Genomic DNA, 25,758 nt, shown 5'->3' on the forward strand with positions numbered 1-25,758 from the left:
AGTAACCCAAGTGTCTGGTATGTTTGTTTTCTTCTTTGAAAATCTTAGTCAAATTCCTATTATGTTCTTATCAGCCCTTGTGCTTCAGTTAAAATAATTAAAATTCAACTATGTACAAAAATACCCATAGTAAACTTTCCTAGAAAAATGCATGGCCAGGTAAAGCAAACATTTGCGTAGAGATAAAGTTAATTATACACTCGGCAGATTTTTGCTGTCGTCGCTGTTTTTATTTATCAATACATGCTGGGTCAAATCACAGCTGGGGCAGGGACTAGGCCTGGAAGGAGACGGAAAACAACACTGTAGGATGACAGAGTATTGGTTATACCAAGTAACTATCAAGTGTTGGCCAGCAATTATGCCTGCAATATGAGAACTGTACTTCTGAGTTAGTTTTGGAGACCAACTTTAAGTAACAAAGGTACAAACTCTGAACCACTATAAATGTTGTCATGTTCTAGACAAATGTCTGTAATGTCTGTAAACGTGCTTGCATGTATCTGGCTACGTCTACCTTGTTAAGTAATATTTAATGGACTGTTAATTATGGCTATTCTTTGTCAGTGGTACTTATGTATGACGTGTCCGCACTGCTGAGCAAAGTAAGATGAACTATGGCGTGCGTGTTGGGGCATTGTCTACTCCTCGGCTCCTCTGCCTATTTACCTTCAGTTTCAAATGCGGCACTGTAACCAACTGCTTTCTGGTTGGATTTAAGGCCCACTCCACAACAGAAGACATGTACCTGGTACTATACATCTGACCAAGAACCTATGGCTGGAGAGTTCACAGGCCCCAGGGGTGAGCCTATTATTTTCTGCTAAATGGCCACAGTATCAAGCTGCTCTCTAAATTCATTTCTCTCCCTGTAGATCAGTGCGGCTCTCAGAACTCATCAGAGAGGCATCTGTCTCTGTGCAGTGCAGGGAGGGTGGTTAACGTGGGAACTCACAACTGGTCAAATGCAGAGAACAAGCGTGGAACGCTTAGGCACAAACGTGACATGTGTACCCCGGTGACATATGTTATAAATCTGCGGTGTTTCTGCCCAGCCCCACTATGTTGCACAGCATGATTTTACCACAGGTTTGTGACTTCTACTGTACATGTGACCTTTTCACCATGCAAGCGGCCATACACTGCAATGCCAAAGAGTACTACGTGAAACACCTTGGCTCAGACTTGAGACAACTGCATGCTGAGAATCAGTAATTTTACTGTATGGCAAAGCTTTCTGTTCTTATAGAAACTTAATGGTTTAATTAACCAAATGACTTCCTATAGCCATTCATCAGCATGTATCAAATTAGTGAGTCTGTGGACTGTATTGAGTTAGGAGCACATCCTCCTCATTGGCATGCAAATTTGCCTTCTTGTTAACAATGGTAAAGTCATACATATAACAAAGAATTATTTTAATTTTTTATGATTTATTATCTGTGACATATAATAGTAAGTATATATGCTTACATTAAAATTAAAATTATAAAAGTATTAACAATATAGTAAGTATGTCTGATAATAATAATAAATCAGCATATAAACAAAACATTTATATATTTACTTTATATATCTATATACCCAAGATTTTCTAGAAATTTCTTGGGTGCAAGTGGAAAAAGTTTAGAAAACAGTGGCCCATAGCATACAGCATGTCTGGACACTAGCCTTTCCTTCTGCGTTTTGGCACAGGGATGCCGGCTGAGGAAGCAAGGTGGGAAGGAGGATGAGACAACAGGAGGGGACGGGAGGAATTCAGTGAGGAATAAATACCACTTGCAACACTGCTCCCCATGGTGGCCACAGCCACTGAAAAGTACAAAACAGTGTCAGTAACTTCATCCAACAAAGAAACTAGTGACGTATTCAAGGTTATACAGCAGAAGCAAAGTCTGGATCTGAACCCCTGCCTTTAATCTCCACGGTTCCTTCTGTTATCTTACCGTATGAGCAGGTAGTGAAAGTCTGGGTTGAGGGTGGGGGGCTCTGATATTCTGACTCCATAATATAAACCAGAAAGAAGTGGGTCCTGGGGCAGTCCAAACTGGTAGTGCACATGGCTTATATAAGATTATTCTTGGGTTGGGGATTTAGCTTAGCGGTAGAGTGCTTGCCTAGCAAGCGCAAGGCCCTGGGTTTGGTCCCCAGCTCCAGGAAAAAAAAAAAAGATTATTCTTGGTGGAAGCATCAGCAGTGGTTAGGTTTTACTTAGAGCAAGAGTCTTTGGGCTATCTTTAGAATTGAGTCTGCCCATCCCTGACACCAACTGGTATTTCTGTGGGTTTATCTAAACAATTACAATTACACTGCTAAAAGGAAAGGAAATGGGCAAATTCCCACGCCTGCATTTTTCTCCGTGTCTATGCTCTAGTATAGAGAAGAGGACTATAGCAATGGGAAGGTGCGAGGAGGGACAGGAGCCATGTGAGCGCTGTGTGCTCTTGAAAAGCACACATTCACTGCTGCAAACTGAAAGGGTCCTAGCAATCTCACCACCCTGTTATTTGTCCTACACGGACATGGGACCTGTGCTGAGACGGCCTCTCAGTCTCACCCAGTGGAGTAGAACCAGAAGCTTCCTGCTGAGCCACATAAGGCACTAACTTTAAGTCCATTGTTAATTGGCTGTGGATGTCCGGGTCAAGCTAGTAATTTATTTTAGTCTTTGTTTCCTTACAAGTAAAACTGCTTTAAAGTATACAACAATATAACAAAAGTTAAATAAAATGATAGGTGAGAAGAATTTGGCATATTGTGAGCTTAGTAAGTAACCAATAAGTGGAAATTTTGCCTTCTTATATTCAAGGACCTCTATTGTTGAGATTATGGTTAGTAGTCTATGTGACTATGGCATGGATTAAAAACCCAAGACCCCTGTCTTAGAGTATGTAAACTTTGGGACACACTATAAATCAGTGGTCTTTAACCTATGGACACAGGGTTCACATATTAGATATCCTGCATATTAGACATTTATATTATGATTCATAACTGTCAAAATTAGTTATGAAGTAGCAATGAAGCAATTTTATGGCTAGGGGTCATCACAACATGGGGAACTGTATTAAAGGGTCATAGCACTAGGAAGGCTGTGAACCATTGCTGTAAGCAGTAACATTCTCTAATTTTAACCTAACCCTCATGTCGCAATTTTAAATTATGAAAATTTCTATACTCAAACGGTAATCTCATCAAGGCCTGCTTACAGGAAAAAGAGTCAACAAATTATCCACACTGTCTTAGTTCACTTTCTGATGCTATGACAAAGACCTTGACCAAAAGCAACTTGGGGAGAAAAGGGGTTTTTTTTTTTGTTGTTTACACATCCTTTCCTGATCACAGTCCATCACTCAGGGAAACCAAGACAGGAACTCAAGCAGCAGAAAGTTGGAGGCAGGAATGGATAGAGATCATGGAGGGATGCTGCTTTTGGCCCTAAGACATTTTCAAATTAATAAATATTTATGTTTCATAGGAAAGTTACATTCTTCTGGGTTTCTAAATGTTTAGTCACTACAAGAGTCAGATCACAACTTCTAACTCGGCCTCCATTACACAGCTTCTCTAGCAGTAACTAACATGGAGACACCAATAGTATCTGATCAGAAGAGGAACGTCTTGGCTCATGTTTGGTAATGTTGGCTCAGTAGAGAAGCAGGTTAAGAGTAAATGGCATGCATGGGCTAGTGTGACGCCAGGGCAGGGTGTTTGATGTGACAATGGTAACAGAGGTCTAAAGGCACAAAATTCTACCTCCTTAAACACCGATACACAAGTAGGGTCCTCAGGAACAGAGTCACAGACATGACCGCTGTCCACAATACCATCTGCCATACACCACTATGCTTATATTTTAGATGATGATGTGTAAGAAATAATATTAGCTTCCTTTTGGGAACTTTCTGAAAGCAAGCAAACAAACAAACAAAACCCTTTTTATATCATACCTACAACATTTTATCTTATGACAGTCCTTCCAGTTCACAGGTTCCTAATGAAGCTAGAGAACACTTTAGCAATCCCTAACTTAGATTTTCTCCTTCACCCCAGAGACAGTCATTAGATTCTTTGTATGTGTGCTATCTCATGGAAATCAACGCTCAACAGGGTTAGAGGCATCTGAACGAGGCCTACAAATGATTGGTATATTAAAAAAAAAAAAAAAGCAGGGACTTGAGAGATGACTCAAAGGTTAAGAGTGCTAGCTGTTCTTCTGGAGGACCCAGGATGAATTCCCAATACCCACATGCCATCTCACAACTGTCTGTAACCCCATTCCAGGGGTTCAACACCCTCATGAACACACACTATAGGCAAAACACCAATGCCCACAAAATGGAAAAAAAAACATTAAAAAAAAAAGAAGAAAGAACCCATGTGAGGCAGAAGACAAGTAGCATTTACCTTTGGGTTTATGAATGACGTCAGAATAAGCCTGGGTCCATGCGGGGGTTGTTGGAAAATCTCTTCTGCCCCAAGCCTGACTCTCTAACCATGTTTCAGATCACAAAATAACCTGCAAGGCAGTAATCCCCTTCTAGTCTTACTTCATGATAATTTTAATTACTGTATTCTGCTAATCTACTGACCCACAAAAAATATCCCAGCTCAGCTTTTGTGCTACCCACAGCAGGGTTCTTCCCCAGAACTTGAGACTGTCGGCTACATAGGCTACATAGGCTAGTTCATTCTGTTCTCATGCTCCTGCTTTTCAGAAGGGAAATCTGTTGGTATTAAGGCATTTGTTTAGAAGCGGAAAATCCAAGCAGCCACGATGGAATTCAGGCCTTGTAATTTTATACCCTGTCTCTCTCCTCTCTGCTGAGCTTCACTGAGACCCAGGGACATGACTGAGACTGAACTGTTAGTGAGGCTCACGGTGACAGAGAGAACCATTAGCAAAAATAGTTAGAGCTGAAAAGAAGCATCCCTGGCTGAGCTGGGCCTGACAACTATTTGCAGTTTACAGAGTAATATGGCAGTGTGTTAGTCATCTGTCTGCTACTGTGACAAGACAGCTAAGAATCAACTTCAAAGGGAGAAAGGGTTACTTTGGCTTCCTGTCCTCACCTCATAGTTACTTAGTCCTTTTGGTCTGCGCTTGTGACAGTGGAGAAAGTCAGTCTGCCTCATGGCAGCCATCAAGGGGCATCCTGGCATCTCTGTCAAGGGCCTCTGCTTACAAACCTAGTTTCTGTTAGCCTCTTCTCTTGGAGGCTCCACTGCGGCCCTACACTGTCCGGAAGTGGGGCTCTGGGGGGACATTCAAGTGCAAACTAAAGCAGAGAACCTTGGCAATTAACTCTAGGCACTTGAAAGCCCCTCCCTGCAAAATGGCACAAAACCAAACCATGATTTTGCCTATGGTGGACATAGTGACATGTGGATTGTACTTAGTCACATGCAGTCCTTGGTTAGGCATTAGAGTTTCGGGGGAGAGGTATTACTAAGTAGAATATCTTTTTTTTTTTTGTTTTTTATAGGTTTCTTTTTTGTTTCTTGAATGAAAACAAGACTATTCTCCAAAATGGTAAATTAAAAAGGTAATCAACTAAGCAGCTACATTTAGGAATGTGTAAACTTTTCATTAACCCCCACCAAATAGACACCATAATGTATAGGAGGGTAAATATCTAAGTCTGAACAGAGATTGGCTAATGTAAAATTAGATAAATTAAGATGCATTTTTTATTTTTAAAAAAGAATATAACATTAAATACAGACTTTGGATAGCCTGAGAAATTATATTTTCTGTTCTCCATAAACTTATTCATGAGAATGCAGAAGTGTCCAGCACATACAGCTGAAATACTGGGCACTCGTGAATTAAATTCAATCAACAAGTATTTCCCTGAGTACTGTATGCTATGGTTTCACCACTATAACTGGGGAGTACCAGAAAACAGGGGCACATGCTATCTTCACAAGGGCCAGATATTAAAGTGATAAATACATATTTTATGAATTAATTACAATTGAAGCACATATTAGCAGATAATAGCTATTTTCATCCTATTTTAGTTCCCCAATCCCACTTTCTAAGAGAGGCTGAATTCATCCCACTAATCTGTTTATACTCCATCCTCTCCTGGGACTTCTGGGACAGGTCACTTTTTTCCATGCCTCCACTGTAGACATGTTTCCTTCCATGATGGTGTGTCTTTAAACACTCTCCTCAGGGCAGAAATACTGTAGACAGGAGGCTGCAGCTTATTTATCCTCCTCCTCAGCCTGCCTAGCCACTTTCCATGAAGAGTGAAACTGTGTTTTAAGTAAATAAAGCAGTGCTATCTGGAAGTAAGCACAGGCCTTGAGTCAGATGATGTGGACCATGAGCTAGGATCTTAGGAAGGAAGAATACAACAGCTCTTAGGCGAGCCTCTAAGAGGTAGGTAAGTCTGTTTTTTCCCATAGAGCTGGAATGATGAAGAGGACCTCTCCCAGGACAGATATTAGGAGACTGAGATGAGACATGTGCATGCACAGAATGTAGGCAAAGCATGTGTTTTCAGCGCCCTGCATCCAACAAGCGTTTGGAACTCCTGGACAAGCTGGGAGTAACGCGGAGAGTGTTGCTGTCACTGTAACCCGGCTAAGAACAGGAAGTCAGGGGTGCTGTGGCAGGACACCTGCTCCCTCTATACTGCACACAGCTCCTGTCTGTGTACTGCTGAGTCATGTCTAACACGAAGGAAATACCTGAAATGTACTTTTTGTTTTTCAGCTATTAGTAAAAATCCAGTGCCTGGCCAGAGATACAACAAAGAACGGCTTTTAAACACTGCTTCCACATTTGACAGTCAGTATGGCTGCAAAACAATGAACTGGAAACATGTTGGAGAGAAAAATCTGTGATGACAGAAGTATCTTAGCAACGCTGCTGCCCAAAGGAGACAGTGGACTGGAAATATCTAGCATGGAGGGAGCGTGAGCCACTTTAGTCAAGAAGACCAGCGGCCATCCTGAACGGCAGGTCTCCATTTCTAAAGACTGTTTACAGGACCAAAGCAATTATTTTTGGAATAACATGGAGGAATAACATAAAGTTCTAGGAAAAGTCCTTCATGAATGAAAACTGTGAGGATGAATGTTAAGATGAGATAAGAAGGAAAGAGAATGTGGGCACTTCTTATCCTTAGCAAGCACAGTTCCAAGTTTGATAGTTTTCCTTTCTATAAACTCAAACCAGCAAGGCATTCCAAGATGAAATTATTTATCATTTTCAAAAGCAAGGAAGACACAGAAACAGGAAAGGGCTAGCTAGAGAATTTAAGTGAATGCACCTATTACATTTTTTCATTGTCAAAATACCAAACTGCGATATCAGTTGAATACTACAAATGTTGATATAGTTTACGTCATATCTAAAATTACAATGTCAATATCAGAATTAACCTCACCAGAAAAGCCCATCATATGCTAGAAAGCTTTCAAATTCTCATTTGAGAACCAAAATGTGTAGCAAACAGCAAGCTGAAAACACGCAGGAGAAAAACCTTGTCATACGGGATATCTTAGCAGTGTAGCCGTTCTCGTTTTTAGAAGAGCCAGTTCTTTGAGACCCTGAGTGCAGGGATTAATGCATTGCATTATCCCAAAGACACAGTTGTGAGGAGAAACAGTGGACAATGAACCTGGTGTCTGTCAGCACCCGTCAGCTCTGTGGAGTGAGACGGCACTTAGCCTCGATTCTGAACGCACAACACATGCAGTCTGCACTGTGCATGCAGTCTAGCTACACATAACAAGAATGCTGCTTTGATAACTTTGAGTCAGAGAAAAGACTACTGTACCCTGATATTCCAATGTTTCTACTCTTACAGAACTGTAATGGTTTACCTGTCATACCTCAGTATCTAACAAGCAAGTTAGTATGCCCTTAATATACTATATTAGAGTGCTTAATTTTAAAAGTTGCTTTTGAGTTGCTGAAGAGTTCTATGAAAATAAATCATGAAACGAAGTTTGGTATGAGATTAGGCAGCATTACCAATAATTTCCGAAATGGCCCTAAACACGACTATTTCTACATTATGGACTGTGGATTTGTGGGAGGCAGCATTCTCAACACTAACAATCAAAAGCAAAATATGAATTATCTATGGAAATGCTAAAGCATCTAACTGCTTTTGCATCAAGCATTATATAAAGATTTATATAAAAGCAAAACACATTCATCTTATTATTAAGCAAACTTGCTTTAGTCTGTATGAAGTAGTAAAATTATATATATGTATACCTAAAAATTCTTTTTAAATTAATTTTTCTATGATTTATCAGAATGTTTGACTTATAGGTCATTAATATACTTAAATACCTGGGACAATGTAAAAAAAAAGATTTTGGGTGAAATGTAGTCATGTTAGAAAAGTTTAAGAAGACCTGATCTGGAAAATAAATAAAGCAAGCCTTCCACTTGGTGAAAGAGTCAGTAACAAACTATAAGCTTTCAAGCAACGTAACTCTGGAAAGTTTGTATCTGGTTCCTGAATATCAGAGATTCTTGCTATTAACAAGACTTTTCTGAAGAGATGACGATATCAACAGATGTGCCTTCTGATACTATATAAATGTGTCAACACCTGTAAGAACTCTGTGAGGCAATCGGCATCTTCCAAATGACTAATACATGTTGTAGAATCATGCACAGTGGACAGATCCACTCAGAGCTCAAAGCACGCTGAGAGGTTCCAGGATAACTAAGTAAGACACTAACAGGATTTCAGATTCTATTTGGAAACATATTTATTATGGCATTGCATCAAAGAGAATTATCCATAATTATCTGAAAAAGCTACTAAAAAACCTATTCAACTGCGTATAAGTTGGATTTCTTCTTATATTCCAATCAAAACAATGTGTCACCACAGAATGAGTGCAGAGCTATTTCTGAGAACCCTTTCCCCTTAGTGTCACAGTAGAGTCTAGAGAGATTTACAGGAAGTAAAGCAACAACATTCTCTACGACCGTCTACTATTGCGGCAGAGGCTTACTCTGCAGCCCACGCTGGCCTGAACTCACTATGTGGCATAAGATGGCCTCAAACTCAGTGGAATGCTCCTGCCTCAGCCTCTGGGCAGGTGTGCATTACCATAATTAACTTCATAATGCCATTTTCTAAAGGTTTTTGTTTAATCAAATATTATTATCATAATAATGTTATCATGTTGCCAGATAATTTTATTTCCCAGAATTATTTTTAAAACTAGTTTTAATTTCCAGCATAATATTAACAAAAGCACCCATATAAGCAAAATCCCTTGTTTTCAATAATTTTAAAATATAATACAGATCTGAGCCCAAGAACTTAAAGAACCACAGATTTAGCATTTACTGTGCAACAAAACTACAACATGTGCACACAGAGAGGTAAACACGTTCACACAGACGACGGATCCATGTGTGCCAACTGGGACATTTCTGGAGGCTTCTCTACTTTATCTCTGCCTTACAAAATGCCAATCCTTACTGTTACAGCCTGTCCTACTTCCAACAAATAGGATGGGGAGGGATCAGTATAGAGCTGGGTGAAAGATGGAGAGGGTCTCTTATTCCCGCTCCTTCTGCTGTACACTACAGCGAACTTCTGGAGTAGTTTGCTAGTGTTCAGAAATCTGATTTGAAAAGTATTCTGATTGGCTTGGAAATTCTTGTTTACATAGAAGGTCACGCTAACGGGTCTTCGGGCAGATTCAGAGAGGCAGTGAGCACCAGCCTGAAGATGAACTGCTTGTTAGCACACTGAAGGCCGAGATAGTGGAAACCTGAGAGTGTCTACCTGAATTTAAGACAAATGTCAAAAGTATGAAGGTGTGAGGACTTACAGTAAATGTGTTTTATATTATTAATGTTAATAATACATGTTTAGTTATCAATAGATTTTATAAATATAAATCATTATTACATAGTCCAATTATTAAACATCCATAATAAATTTATCCACTTCATTCTAAGTACAGTACTATTTGAAATTCACATGTTGAATTACTGTAAATTTTGTACATTTATCACTTTTTATATCAATCTTTTATTAGATATTTAGTTTTGTTGTTCCTGGAAAACAAGACGGAATTTGTATATTTCACCCTTCTCCCATAACTTGGATCTTTCTGTGATACTTAAACAAAGAGTACTATTTGCCACAAGTGACAACTAGGGAATAAAACTACATTATAGGAGAGAATATATTTTTAAAATATAAAATGTAATACAAATCTGTATCGGAATAGATACTCTTATTGTATACAATGGAGTCTTTACTCTTTTGACAGTAGAGATTATTGCAAATCTGAGGGAAGAGCTGTGACTCTGAAGTGGCATGCCCAGTAGAGGAAGGCCTGCCCACTCTGGTGGTCTAACTTCTCCTTTTTGAGTAATTCAATAACTTAAGACAGGGACCCACTTAACTATTAGCAGAGTCTAAAGTTCTCGCTCTATAATGGCACCAAGAAGGATTTGGTGGAACGGTCTGGTTATCCTTTTGAGTTCATTCTGCGTTATTTAGGTGCACCTGGAATTCCTTAACAACTGACCACAAACCTGCCATATTGTTAGTATAAAACCCAACCCTGAAAGACTGTCATGAGGACCATAGGAGAAAATCTGAAGGAAATATTTCACAAGGTTTCCTACCTATAGAGGCGCTGCTTTTATTGTCAGTGCATACTAGGGAGCTAGAAGATACCTACAATTTCCTGAGGCCAAAGGAAACCATGTGGCAAGTTAAAAAACAGACCATCATGGGCACAGAAGCAAGTTGATACTAAATTTATACATCTCCATCCTGTTCTATCCTTTAGAATAGAAAGTTTTATAAGGATCCTAAACCTATTTTAAAAAAAAAAAACAAAACCCAAACTAAACCTCTAAAGGGTTAACAGAGAGAATTTCTATATAAAAAAAATCATGTTATCTACTGCTATGAAGCGGGATCCTTCATTTTATGACTGAGACACAGAGAGGCTACTGACATATTTAAAGCAAGATCATGGAAGTTACAGACTAGGATTCAAACTTCTTCTTCTAAAGGATGCTCCATTTAAGTCAACCAACTAATCAACCAACCAACTAACCAACCAACCAGCCAACCTGGTTGTTTTGTACATGGAGTAGGATGCTAGATATATAGACTGTCCAAGCTTTCATTGAAGGGTTCTACATGAGAAGTAAGGCAGAACTTTGTGGAAAACAAATCTCCAAAAGTATGGAATTAAGAGAGTAAAGAAATGTCCATGGTTTGTGTGTGCATGTGTGTGCTTTTGTTTAGTTACAGTTTGGTGGGTTTTGCTTTTTTCTTTTTGCTTTGTTTTCTTTATTTGGGGGGGGGTTGTTGTTCTATTGAGTTTTTGCTTGTTTTTTATGAACTTAAAGTCCTGTGGGTAGGAAGGGGGAGAGGATCTGAAAAGACTTGGAGGAGGAGAAGAATATAATCAAATATATTTAAGTGTAAAATGTGTTTTAAATATTTAAAATATAATTAAAAAGAAAACAATGTCAAAGAAGAAGAAGAAGAAGAAAAAGAAGAAGAAGAAGAAGAAGAAGAAGAAGAAGAAGAAGAAGAAGAAGAAGAAGAAGAAGAAGAAGAAGAAGAAGAAGAAGAAGAAGAAGAAGAAGAAGAAGAAGAAGAAGAAGAAGCAGCAGCAGCAGCAGCAGCAGCAGCAGCAGCAGCAGCAGCAGCAGCAGCAGCAGCAGCAGCCCTGGATCAAATGCTGTCTATGCAAGCTATGACAAGGTGATAATCCAGGGCTACATAATTTCTTCCTTCTCCTCCTTCCCCTCTTCCCAGTAGTGAATGCTAAACAACTGCTCTACTGAGTTAACATCCTAGCCTTTCTTTTGCTTTTTTTTTTTTTTCTTTTCTTTTTTTCGGAGCTGGGGATCAAACCCAGGGCCTTGCACTTGCTAGGCAAGCGCTCTACCGCTGAGCTAAATCCCCAACCCCTTTCTTTTGCTTTTTAACATAGGGTTTCCCTAAGTTGTCCAGGTTGACCTTGAACTTATAAGTCTTTCCAGATTCAGCCTTGTTAGTCGCTAGAATTACAGGGCTGTGCCATGATGCCTATCAGAACTTATTTTATGAATCTTAATCCTAGATTAAATAGTAAAGAGCCAAGGCTATTTAAGCATTCTAAGAAAAACAATATATTCAGCTAAAAGTTTAGAATAAGTGATGAGATGGTGAACATGACGTTGATATATCCATTTAAAATGTCATAATGAAAGTCATACTTATTCATATACTACCTTTCTTGTATGTATTCCGTATGCATGGCATGGCATGCGGGTGGAAGTCAAAGGACAACTTGCAGGAGCTAGTTCTTCCTTATCATACCAGTCTTGGGGACTGACCTAAGGTTTTTAGTCTTGGTAGCAAGTGCCTTTACCTGCTGAGCCATCTTCTTCCCTATATGTAAATAAAGTGACTGAGCTCCTTACCACAACATATATGTTTTAGCATAACACGGTGAGCAAGGGCCGATAAAATCTTGACACATTTCTATTTCTTTGGCTATTGTTCTCTTCTTTTTACCAACAGTTACAGTTTTCCAAACCTTGTGGAACATCATCTCTGGAATGTGACCATAAACTATTTAAAGTCAAAGAAGGGTCACTAGAATCCTTAAATCCTGCTTGCCAGAAGGCAGTTCTAGGTCATAGGAGAACTTATTCTAATTCAGACACACTGAAATCAGTTATAAAACAAATACACAGAAGACGTGCCGTGCCCAGTTCTTAAGAATTATAACAAGCAGCTGGGTGTGTAGCTCAGCTGTGACAGACAGAGCTTGCCTTGCATACACAGGCTGTGGGTTCAAGCTCTCACGGCTTGTTGTGTCTGGGGCAGGGTGGTGACCCGATGACGACTGTCTCTCCTGCACCCAAATGCTGTCAGCCCTAAGTGTGCACAGTTGGCGTCCGTCTCCAAACTTAAATGAAGGTTTCTGTCAGTAATGACTTCCTCATCTAAACCTAAACACTGTGAAATGCCAATAATGGGTGAATTTCCAGTAGCTACTTTTCAATCTTCTAGTCAGTAACCAAAAAGTTATTTTATCTGTTCAATTGGCCCAGATACAGAACTCTTCCTCAAACTGCAGGTGGCTCAGAAACTACAATTGGGTCCTCTTTCGGCCTCATTCCTCTGAGCTAAGGAACGGATGGGTTTCTTTTCCACCTTCCTCTTTGGATCTGGTTTCCTCAGTGATTTTCAGTTATTCTCCATTCTGTGTTGGAAGGACAATGAAAGTCACATAAGTAATTTCCTGAAGTCCAGTGAAGATCTCTTCAATCATTAGGCATAGAATTGTTCAGTATGATCTATTGGACCCATATATGACTGACAGCTGTGCGCTGGGTCATGACCCCACCCATCAGTCACCATTCTTACACCAAAAGGATAATTCTCTGGACTCAGATGTTCTCCTTAATATGGGAATGACCCTCCTACCTTCGGGAACATTCTAGAACAGACACTATGGAGTTTGGCTAAATAACTATGCTTCCTTTCTGTTTCCTGATTGGTTTCCATTAGGACCTTAAATTTGGATAAACTAAAAAGCATACTTACTCTTCAGTCTTTTGATTAGTCAACAACTGCTTACATGAAATTCAAAGTGCTGAATCAGAAAGGAAACAAGACTGAGAGGTTAAACCCTCGAAACTGGGATGAAATAGCATAGTTTTGTACATATTTCTGATCCATGATTTTTTAAAAATTAAGTTGTTTTTTCATTTTCTGTGATTAGCTGGCTATTGTAGCACAGTCTCAAGCTGGAGATAAACTAACTTAAACATGTATTAAAATCACAATATTTTATAGATAATGTAGGTGGCTTGCTTCTTACTTCCCAAATGTTAATGTTAAACAGCTAGAAATACTAAGTTTTGTGAGCCAGAACTCTCTATATTTTTTCTCCCCCAGTCTACTGTTTTTCTGCAAACAGGAGAAAAGAACACATGAATTAAATGAAGTTCATTTCGAAAGATGAGGGTTAGTTCATGGAGGTTTAAAGAGAAACGGGATGACAGCCTTGCCTTCGTCAATTTGTTGAAATTCAAGCTAACATCTGGATAACCAGAATAAGCTGTCTCTACAGATGGTTCGGGAAGACTGTTTAGAGACAGAAAATGAAGATATCAGTGGCCAAGAAAGGAGGGCACTGACCTAGGAGGACTAAAGAAAACAGAGAGGAACCTGTGAGTACATGAATGGATTCCGCAGGAGCAGAGGCTTATCCATCGTCCCAACAGGCCTGGTGGCACAAAGCTTTGTGTCTTACACACAGAAAAGGAGAGCTAGAGTGTGACTCACACCAAACAGCGAATGGTACAAGAGATAACACACTTTAATGTGATAGTTACTAGAAAGTTATTAGGTAAAGACACGGCTTTCTTTTCTGTGGGTAATAAAATGGAAGGACAGATGAGACTCAAACAATTTCCCAGGCACCATTGGAGATAAATAAAAGTGTGGTGGTTTCAATAAAAATGGCCCCCATAAGTCCATAAGGAATGGCACTATAAGGAGGCATGGTCTCGTTGGAGAAGGAGTTGCCTTGTTGGAGAAAGTAAGTTTCAGTCACTTCTTGCTGCCTCCAGATCTAGATCGAAACTCTTATTTCCCTTCCCAGCACCATGTCTAATTGCAGGCCACTGTGCTTCCTTCCATGGACAAAACCAGGATAAACCTCTGAATCATAGGTCAGCCCTGATTAAACATTTTCCTTTATAAGAGTTGCCATGGTCATGATGTCTCTTCATAGCAACAAAATCCAAAGAGAGAAGTTGCTACTAGGGACTGGCATACTGATGGTGCTTTTCTTTGGACCAATGTGATTTGGGATTTCAGATTAGAAAAAACAGTTAACTCTTTAAGTGGGGCTTAAACATGGATGTAGGAACTGTGGTGCTGAGGATGATATGAAATGTGGGGGCCTGGCTTAAAAAGTTTCAGAGGAGAAGAATGCTAGTATGTGGCCTAGAGATTGTTCTTAAGGTATATTGTGAAGAATGTGGCTGTTTTCTGTTCTTGTCCAAAAAAGTCTGCCTAAGGTTATATTGAAGAGTTTTAGATTCGTTGAAATGGCAGAGGGAATTTCAAAACAGCCTAGTACTGACTCTGTCATTTGGTTACTAATGTTCACTTATGAAATCTATAATGAAAAGAAGCAAGGTGAATAGGGAAAAATACAAAATGTATGGTTTGAGGAGAAAGGGGGGGCACCAAGAAGAGGAATGGAGATAAATCAAGTGTTCAAGGAGATAAACAGATGAAAGAAAAGCCTGATGTTAAATGAAATAAAGAGAGTAGTGACCTCAAGGCAAGATCCCAGCCAGGTAAGTTTCCAACTTGTGAGAAGGAACTAAAGAAAATCTACAAAATCAATGCAATCCACATCAAAACAAACTCCAACTCAATTCTTCACAGAGTTAGAAAGAGCAATTTGAAAATTCATTTGGAATAACAAAAAACTGAGGATAGTGAAAACTATTCTCAACAATAAAAGAACTTCTGGGGAAATCACCATCCCTAACCTCAAGCTGTATTACAGAGCAAGAGTGATAAAAACTCTATGGTCTTGGTACAGAGTTAGGCAGGTAGACCAATGGAATAGAACTGAAGACCCAGAAATGAACCCACACACCTATGGTCACTTGATTTTTGACAAAGGAGCTAAAACCATCCAATGGAAAAAAGACAGCATTTTCAACAATTGGTGCTGGTTCAACTGGAGGTCAGCATGTAGAAGAATGCAAATCTATTCATTCTTATCACCCTGTACAAAGCTCAAGTCCAAGTGGATCAAGGACCTCCACATAAAACCAGATACACTCAAACTAATAGTAGAGAAAGTGGCCTCGAACTAATAGCCTCGAACACATGGGCACTGGGGAAAATTTCCTGAAAAGAGCACCAAAGGCTTATGCTTTAAGATCAAGAATCAACAAACGGATTTTCTAAAATTGCAAAACTTCTGTAAGGCAAAGGACACCATCATTAGGACAAAACAGCAACTGACAGATTAGGAAAAGATCTTTACTAATCCTGCATTCGATAGAGGGCTAATATCCAATATATACAAAGAACTCAAGAAGTTAAGACTCCAGAGAATCAAATAACCCTACTAAAGGGGGCAAAGAGCAAAACAAAAAGAGGAACACTCCTCCATTGTTGTTGGGATTGTAAGCTGGTACAACCACTCTGGAAATCAGTCTGGTGGAGGTTGCTCAGAAAGTTGGACATAGTACTACTTGAGGACCCAGCTATATAATCCTGGCATATACCCAAAAGATGTTGCAACGTATAACAAGGACACATGCTCCACTATGTTCATAGCAGCCTTATTTATAATAGCCATAGGCTGGAAAGAACCCAGATGTCCTTCAACAGAGGAATGGATACAGAAAATGTGGTACATTTACATAATAGAGTACTACTTAGCTATCAAAAACGATGACTTCATGAATTTCTTAGGCAAATGGATGGAACTAAAAAAATATCATCCTGAGTGAGGTAACCCAATCACAAAAGAACACACCTGATATGTACTCACTGATAGGTGGATATTAGCCCAAAAGCTCAGATTACCCAAGATACAATCCACAGACCACATGAAGCTCAAGAAGAAAGAAGACCAAAATGTGGATGCTTCAGTCCTTCTTAGAGGGGGAACAAAAATACTCACAGGAAGAAATATGGAGACAAAGTGTGGAGCAGAGAGTGAAGGAAATGTCGTCCATAGACTGCTCCACCTGGTGATCCAGCCTATATACAGCCACCAAACCCAGTCACTGTTGCTGATGCCAAGAAGTGCTTGCTGACAGGAGTCTGATTTAGCTGTCTCCTGAGAGGCTCTCCTAGAGCCTTACTGATACAGATGATGATGCTTGTAGCTAACCATTGGACTGAACAAGGGGACCCCAATGGAAGAGGTAGAGAAAGAACTGAAGGAGCTGAAGGGGTTTGCAACCCCATAGGAACAACAATACCAACCAACCAGAGTTCCTAGGGACTAAACCACTAACCAAAGAATATGTGACCCATGGCTCCAGCTGCATATGTAGCAGAGGATGGCATTGTCCAGCATCAACAGGAGAAAGTCCTTGTTCCTGTGAAGGCTTATTTCCCAAGTATAGGGAAATGCCAGGGTGTTGAGGTAGGAGTGGGTGGGTGGAGTGGGAGCATCTTCATAGAAGCAGGGGGAGGGAGAAGGGTATGGAGAGGGGGGAAAGGGGATAACATGGAAATGTAAATTAAAAATATCCAATTTAAAAATAGAAAAGAAAATCTCAGAGTCAGGTGTGGTGATGCATGCTTTAAACCCCACTACTCCAGAGGCAGAGGCAGGCAGATCTCTGGGTTCAAGGCCAGCCTGGTCTACAGAGACAGTTCAAGAACAGCCAAGCTTAGGCAATGAAGAAACTCATAGAAAACATGAAAATGGAAAAAAAGAAGATTATTCAAGCAAGGGGCCATGTTCCAGCCCTAGAAAGAACAGTGTTTTGTCTTTGGCCATGTGCCTCTGGTTTAGATTCAAGGACGGAAGAACAGGGTTAGGGAAATCCCCTCCTCAACAAAGGAAAGTGCTTGAGTCCGAGCCTGTGTCGGGGTGTCCCTGCACGGAGGCCTAGACAGGCCATTACATGAGGCTGGGAAGACGAAATCTGGATTGCTCTGAGGACCCTGAGATGACAGAGAGGCAGAGCATGGGATACTGCCAAGGAAAGCTGCCAACAGGGAGTGGAACCAGCCCGAGAGAGAGCAGTGCGTTGTGGTTCACAAAGGGGTTGGAGGCCTGAAGAGTGCTGTGACTTCAGACATGGTGATGTGGTTTTCTGAGTTTCCCCAGCTGGTTTTTGGTCTTGCTTTGGTTCATTATTTCCTCACTATGCTCCCTTTTCTCCCATTCCTACCATTACCTGGAATGTATAGCCAGTGCCATTATATGTTACAAGTATGTGATACGCTTTTTGACTTTGATTATATAGGGGATTACATTTAAGAGATTACATGAGTCTCAGAAGAGACTCTGAACTTTGGACCTTTAAACAGTGCTCACACTGTGATCGATTTTGGGAATTTTTGAAGTAGAACTAATGCATTTTTCAATATAATATGGCTATAAGCCTATGGGAGCCAGGGAGTGGAATGTGGTAGTTTAAATGAAAATGGCTCCCATAGATCCATAGGGAGTGGCACTAGTAGGATGTGGCCTTGTTGGAGTTGTGGCCTTTGAAAGAAGTGTGTTTCAGCCACTTTTCAAGGCCTGTGGATACAGATGTAGAACTCTCAGCTTGGTCTCCAGTACCGTGTCTGTCTGAATGCCAGGCTTCCCACTATGGACAATAATGGACTAAACCTCAAAAAGTGTAAGCCATCCACTTTAAATGTTTTTCTTTAGAAGAGTTGCTGCAGTCATGGCATTTCTTCACAGCAGTAAAACCCTAAGACAAGAGTTATTCACCATATTGTTTACTAAGAGAGAAGCTCTACTTTCTGGATGAAGCAATTACAAGACTTTGGATGTTTTTGTGAACATAAAGGACAGTTAGAACATAGAAATATTTCCCAGAGAAACCTGAAGCTGTGTTTGTAGTGTAGGCTGGGGTTTATCTAGTACCTAGGCATCTGACTCTGGCTGATCTGACCTAAGAGAGCCATAATGATCCATGAAGCTAGTGTTTTACATTTTCAAGGAAGACCACATTATAGAAATTCTCATGGAAATATATCTACTTGGGGCCAGAGAGATGGTTCTGTGGTTAAGGGTGCTCATTGTTCTTCCAGAGGACCCAGATTTGATTCCCAGCACCCACACTGCAGCTTATAACTGTCTGTAACTCAGTTCTAGGAGACTGTAAACTCTGCAGGCATCAAGCAGGAATATAATGCTCAGGCATATATGAGAGCACAATACCCATACACATAAAATAAAATCAACAAATCTAAAAAGCAGTTTCATACTAATTAGTGCAATGGCATCTAGTGACATCTATAAGCTATCACTGGGATGAACTGACATCTAGGAAGGTTAAGGCTAAAGGCTTGTTCAGGACCACTTAACTGATACACACTGACCACACAGGCTCCTGGAAAACAAACAACTGTGCTATCTAAGCAAAGTATGTTACAGAGGACAAAACACTATTCGAAGTTCTATGCAGAAGTTGTAGCTTTCTTAGACATCATGAGCTTGGTAGTGAGCAACCCTACCACATTGGAGTTCTGTGAAAGAGTGCTCACCTCTGAAACTGAGCTGATCCTTGAAAAGCTACAATGTAAATTTGTGGAGTCTGAGGTGGCCGAAGGCAGGGCTAAGAAAGAAGAGGAGGAAGATGAAACTCAGGACCCGGTGCCATACACACTCAATCCTGCACTAAGGAGAAGCAGGAGTAAGGCCAGCTCACGACATGAAAACATTGCCTTTGTGTGCTCTTGAGTACTGGCTGGTTTTGACACAAAGTAGAGTCATCAAAGAGGAAGAAGCCTCATTGAGGAAATACTCCCTTGAGACTCAGATGTAAGGCATTTTCTCAGTGGGGGAGGGCCCAGCCCACTGTGAATGGTACCATCCGGGACTGGTGGTCCTGAGTTCTATAAGAAAGCAGGCTGAGCAAGCCATGTAGAGCAAGCCAGTAAACAGCACCCCTCCATGGCCCCTGGAGGAGCTCCTGCCTGTAGGATCCAGCTCTATTTGAATTCCTGTCCTGACTTCTTCAATGATGAACAGCAATATAAAAGTATGAACCCTTTTACCCCAACTTGCTTTTTGGTCATGGTGCTTCATTACAGCAATAGAAACCCTAGCTAAGACACTGTATATTCAGTATTCACAGAAGCTGAAAGAGAGCACTAGATCCTTTGAGATTGGAGTTACAGATGTTTGTAAGCTATCGTGTGGGTGCTAGGAATCAAACCCAGGACCTCTGGAAAAGCAGTCACTGCTTGTAACCATTGAGTCATCTCTCCAGCCCCATGCAAGGTAAAAAAAAAAAAAAAAAAGAGTAGCTTAAACAGATATAAGAAAAAGGAATGACAGGGTTTGGGCCAAAGAATATGGAGGCAGGGGTGAGGGAGGAGGGAGGACAGACAGACAGAATGGCTTCTTTTTTTCTTTTCTTTTTTTTTTTTCCTGGAGCTGGGGACCGAACCCAGGGCCTTGCTCTTGCTAGGCAAGCGCTGACAGAATGGCTTCTAAAGCTTGCTTCATGCTATTCTCCTAGTGTGAATAATTATGTTATTTAAGATTAAGTTTATACACAGCCAGTCTGTTGATTTTTAAATTGAACCTGTGTAGCTATAGATAATATGCTACATTCCTTTTAAGCACAGTGGAAAAAAAAAAAAAGCCAATTAGCAACACCAGATCACCTACACCCCTCAGGCTGTCCCAAGGAAAGAATTGGATGTTTACAGAGGTATCCAAAGGTTCTAGTAGTAAACGATAACTTTTAGCAGTATATCAATTATATTTCAATGTTAAATGTATGTAGTTTGGTAATCCTAAAAGTCTTTTAAAATAAATTTCAATACAAAAGAAATTCCTTAAAATCAAACTCATGGCAACATGTAAGGTGCTACATTTATTCTAAGCTTCTTTAGAGAAAGGAATACATACACACATATATACGCGTATGTATATACAGATGTGTGTGGAGAGAAAGAGACAATGTTTGTGAGAAGGGTACAGTTTAGCTTGCTGACGTTTTCACACCCCTGCCATCAGAGGCATCCTCATGTGAAAAGGCGGATGTTCAGATAACTGATCCAAAACTAAGGACATTCTGTGTAGATTATGTCTTGGCTCACGGTGTTGTTTATGAAATGCAAATTATATGGTTTATTTGTCAGTTTATATTACTAATGTTTATAAGAAATATTTTCAACAGCATGTTTTCCAAAAGACTTAAAATTAATAAATTAGTAATTTAATTAGTATAAAATTATCATAAAAACTACTGAGTGAACCTATTGGTCCATGATCTGTACAGACACACATATATTTATTACTTGGAACAAGAATCTATTCAAATTCAGTTCCAAGAGAAATAGAGGTTACGAATAAACTGGGCCCCTCTCCAGCCTGGATGACTAAATGAAGCCACTGTAGAAGAGAAGAGTCTGGCTCCCTCACATGCTGCCTCTTCCCCATTCTATGTGATACAGTGCTTTAATTTTCTTGTTTACAATTATTTTTCCAAGCTCAGAAAATGTGTTGAGTAGTAAATGAGAAAAATATCATAGTTATCACTTGGAAGGAAAATTGTGGCCATTACAATAGGCTACCAGGTTTCCTAGGAACAAGAGTTGGCTTAGATTCACTTCCTGTGGCAACAATACTCATAGCCATGAAAATACATCACACACCCTGTGCAACAATCCATGCAGTGGCCATTAAAGTGTGCATGGCCATGAAACCACACAGCAAACGCACAGACTGAACTGTTGACAGAAGCTCAGGACAGAACTGACAGCTAAGGACCACGGCAATCACACATGTGGGGTTCTTACCCTTCAAGTCTAAAACAGAGCAACCACCATTCCAATGTTTACCAACAGGCACTACATGAAGCATTATTTTCCAAAACTATTTCTTAACAACAGCCGGAAACTCAAGGAGTCTTCGGAGCACTACCTGGGAGCTGCAATCACCTTAGGTCACCACTGAAAACCAACTAAAAAGAAACTAATTTTAAAAGTGTAAATTTTGTTTAATTTATTTGAGCACTGAATCTTTCTATGTGTTTTTACTGGAATTCTGTGCAATTCCGCTTTTTCTGCGAACCTCTTCTCTCAGGCTGAAGCCTGAGAGTTGGAAGATAGCTACAACTTTCACCTGTCAAGAGGCTCCAGGACACTTCTTAGTTCTGTGTTCTCTCTGCTTCATGACACAGCACTGAAGAGCCGAGCCCAGCACTCGTGTTGAATATGAAAGCGTCCTCACAGAAATGAACAGTGGCCTCATGTGGAAACATTAAGTTCATGTCTGCAGTACCCAGCTTCCAATGTCAGCACCAGCATCCAGCCCATAGCACTACTCCAGTTTCTGCAAAACCAACACCTTTTGCTTTTTATGTAAGAAATCCTGGGCAAGGAAGGGATTTAACTACTAAAGATCCATTACAGTGTTTATAAAACCACTTTTGTGTCACTATTTATCTTGAATTAATTAAGCATGATTACTTTTCCTTACAAATGCTCAGACAGGGGGTCAATGTTTCAAGCTGTTGAATAGGTCATTTTCCCTGTCTTGTTGGATGAAACCTATAAATAAAATTAATCTATTTTTCAGTAAGAGTTCTAAGTCAACTCTATTTAAGATGCATGCGGTTCGAGCAAAGTGTAATTTTTAAATGATCCTCGATGATGTACCACTGCAGAGAGATACTTCCCGGTAACTATCTTCTATAAACACGTTTTACTTGCTGCTTAACCCAAGAGAGTCCTGGGAGGTTGACAAACAGTATGGTCAGAATACAATCAGAGCAGTGAGGGGGCTGGGGATTTAGCTCAGCGGTAGAGCGCTTACCTAGGAAGCGCAAGGCCCTGGGTTCGGTCCCCAGCTCCGGAAAAAAAAAAAAAAAAAGAATTCAGGAAAACAATCAGAGCAGTGAGGATCTTGTAGGTGATGCTCATTTCAGGCTCCTCTCCTGCCACTGGGATTGCCATTTCTACCTTATACAAGGGACATGCCAGGGCCTGTCAGCTAAATAACTAGCCTAAGTTCAAGTACCTAAGTGTCATCACCTCACGTTCCTGAGATGGAAAGTAACATATGCACTAGCAAAGTTTACCATCAGGCTGATGGACTTGGAAAGACTTAAGGATTTCAGGAATGGAAATGGAAATGTCTAGCAGGCTGCTAAGCACCACTGTTAGATGTAGACTGTGCAGACGGTCCTGGGAACGCCACAGGTGAAATAAGAAAAGGTGAAAGCAACAGCGGGAAGGAGATGGAGAGGGCACTATTCAACGGAGCACAAATTTGGGATTTTAAATTTTGGCAACTCAACACAAGATTTTCAGCTCCTGGCAAATATAAATATAGGAAAGACCATATTTAAAGCAAAATTTCAAGAGCCAATGATTTAAAATATTCATTTCTCTGTAGTTATGGAACACCAGTTGAGCTAAGATGGGCCAGAATCCAAAATTTGGGCTGGACAACGAAGACTAAATTTCCATCTCCTGCCAACTCACAGCAAAACAATCTTACGTTGCTGTATGCTCAGGTCACAGACAGAGCCTACATCGCAGGGTTACTGCCAGCCAGGCACTGAGGGAAGGGGTTACACACACTTTCCCACTTGCCCCGCAACAAGACACAGAGTGACCAGTTTACAAATCTGTGGACAGAAGCCAGGCTTTAAACCTTTCTGTACCCACGTAGCCACTAGAGACTCCTGCAGACCCAGATGCAGGAACATGCTTCATCTAAAACAGAAACCGCTCCTTTAACTTGACCCCACATAAAGCATAACAACACGACATTCCCTTTTCCCAAGAAAGGGTGAGGAAGAAGGGCAACAAGGGAAAATGATCTCGACACCAAAGGATTAAAACTTTTCATGTTATTCTGAAATATATCATGACTAAAATATGACAACTGAAAATGTAAACTATTTTACAATTAAAGGAAAGTAAATCCTTCTGATTTAATTCCTTAACACTAAGGGATACATCCTCCCACTCAAGGCTGGCTGATTCTCATAGTAGTGTAATAGCTACTGACAAATTAAATCATGTGTATTAAAATAAATAACATTGTTAAAAACAGAACTACTTATAAACTCCCTTTAAAGAAAACAAAAGATTCTTATGTAATCCCCCAGTTCCTTTATAAGGTGTATCTGTCTTTCTTGGCCATAAGTTATGCTCCTGACAAAGCCTCTTAACTTCTGTTACTGGGCCATTTTCCAACCTGTTTTTAAAGTTGAAGATGATTCCTTAAAGGGACACAAGCAGCAGCAGAACTACACAGCTGGTGCACTTTAATCAGATACACGAGAGACATACAATGCTCATCCCCACAGACCCAGGCATTACAAGGACCTTCTGAAAGCACTGTGGGAAGTTCGGGCACAGGGGCTCTTTCCAAGGACTCCCAACAGACAAAAACAAGTGTTGTTGATGATAGCTTACCCTTTTCTCTGACACCCCATCCTGGCCTGTAGCCTCTTTCTCATCATGTGTCTCTTTCAGGACTGCCATGTGCTGTTTGTATGCTGGCTCTCTGTTTAAGGTTGTGTATCCTATGTGCTCATAAATTGGGTTTATCGTCATCTTGGCAATGTATTCTGCTGCCTTGGTTTCAATATAGAGAGTAATCAAGCCATCAGTCACCAGATCGTGGATGGACTCAAAGCGTTTCTCCCCAACAAAGTGCTTTCCATCGTAGTACAGCCTGAAGTTTCTGGTCTGACTTCCAAATCTGCCTCAATGAAATGGGAAAGATGCTTTTAAGAAAAGTGAACAAGTGAATTCTTTCTGAAGAAGAAACAAGCACAAACACCCCCAAACTGAAATCTATTGATTTTGCTTATAAATGACTGTTTAGATTAGCTGTGTCTAATCCCAATTAATCACCTGGAATAGATAAAATTCAACTCCTAAACACAGTGAACTTGAAATAACCAGGGATACTAGCACAGTGATCCTAGAAAGAGCATTTTCACTTAGGTATATTTTAAAGCCATTTTGTTATACTGGTAATGAAGTAGGGAAAATAAATCCTATAACTAAGATGGCACATTCAATATACAATCGGTCAATTATAATATATAAAATTTCTTCAAGTTTAACAAAAAATATTCAATGTACTTAAAGGCCAGCACTCATGTCTTTCAAAAGGGAAGTCCCATTCACTGCTCACTCGAGTGGGAAGCCAGCAGCCGTTTATACTTGTGCAGTCTCCAGAACTGAGCCAAGCAGCAGCAGACAGCACAGAAACACACTGGGCCATTTCCGCCAGAGGTCAAGGACTCGATCTTTCCTTTAAACTTGTTCTGTGTCTGCTGGCTTGGTACGGACAAGAAATGCTTGCAATATACAGAGCCTGTAAGTCCCACGTCATCAGACCACAGAAATCTGTTGTCAGTTTTAATGACATGCTTTAATAACTGGAGAAGGATGGTTTCTCCTCATAGTGATTTTAGTATTTTGCTTCCTGTAGGGAAACCTCAGAACTGGATCCAAGTTGGCATGGCTGACACCAGCGTCCTTGCCAGGAGATAGAAGCAACTTAATAGAAGCTGACGCCAAAGCAGGCAGAGCTGCCAGTTTCAGAGTGAGCACCAGTAAACCAGCAAGTCAGAGAGAGTCTACTACATCTTGTCCTTAAAACACAGTACAGAAATTGACTTTAAAATCAAAGTAATTTTTGCTTTGAAAAGACACCACATGACGCACAAACTCAATATTCACAGGGTTCTGGCACAATGGTATCCAAATGGGTAAGAACTGAGCATTCTATTCCCACCCCACCCTACCCCTACCCATCCCACCCCACCCCACCCACAATACCCCACCCTACCCTACCCACCCCACCCACCCCACCCCCACCCCACCCTATCCTACCCTACCCCTACCCCACCCTACCCACCCTACCCCACCCTACCCCATCTACAGCTCTCCCTGGCTGGCCTGCATCACTGTGCAGACCAGACTGGCCTTGAACTCAGGAGACCTGCTCGCCTCTGCTTCCTAATCCTGGAATTAAAGGCGTATGCTAGCACATTCTGCTAGGAATTAGATA

At 40.5% G+C, this 25,758-nt stretch overlaps 1 protein-coding gene across 2 annotated transcripts in view; it reads right to left on the bottom strand.

Moving 5' to 3' along the window:
* Window positions 1-25,758, bottom strand: part of Chn1 (chimerin 1) — a 152,968-nt gene that overhangs the window by 46,388 nt on the left and 80,822 nt on the right. For both annotated transcript variants that reach the window (XM_032903501.1, XM_032903500.1), the window contains exon 6: window positions 24,147-24,435. In XM_032903501.1, the coding sequence (XP_032759392.1) occupies window positions 24,147-24,435 (289 nt within the window). The remainder of the gene's footprint in view (window positions 1-24,146; window positions 24,436-25,758) is intronic.

Source organism: Rattus rattus, chromosome 5 (assembly GCF_011064425.1).
Source record: "Rattus rattus isolate New Zealand chromosome 5, Rrattus_CSIRO_v1, whole genome shotgun sequence".
In the NCBI taxonomy this organism is placed as follows: domain Eukaryota; kingdom Metazoa; phylum Chordata; class Mammalia; order Rodentia; family Muridae; genus Rattus; species Rattus rattus.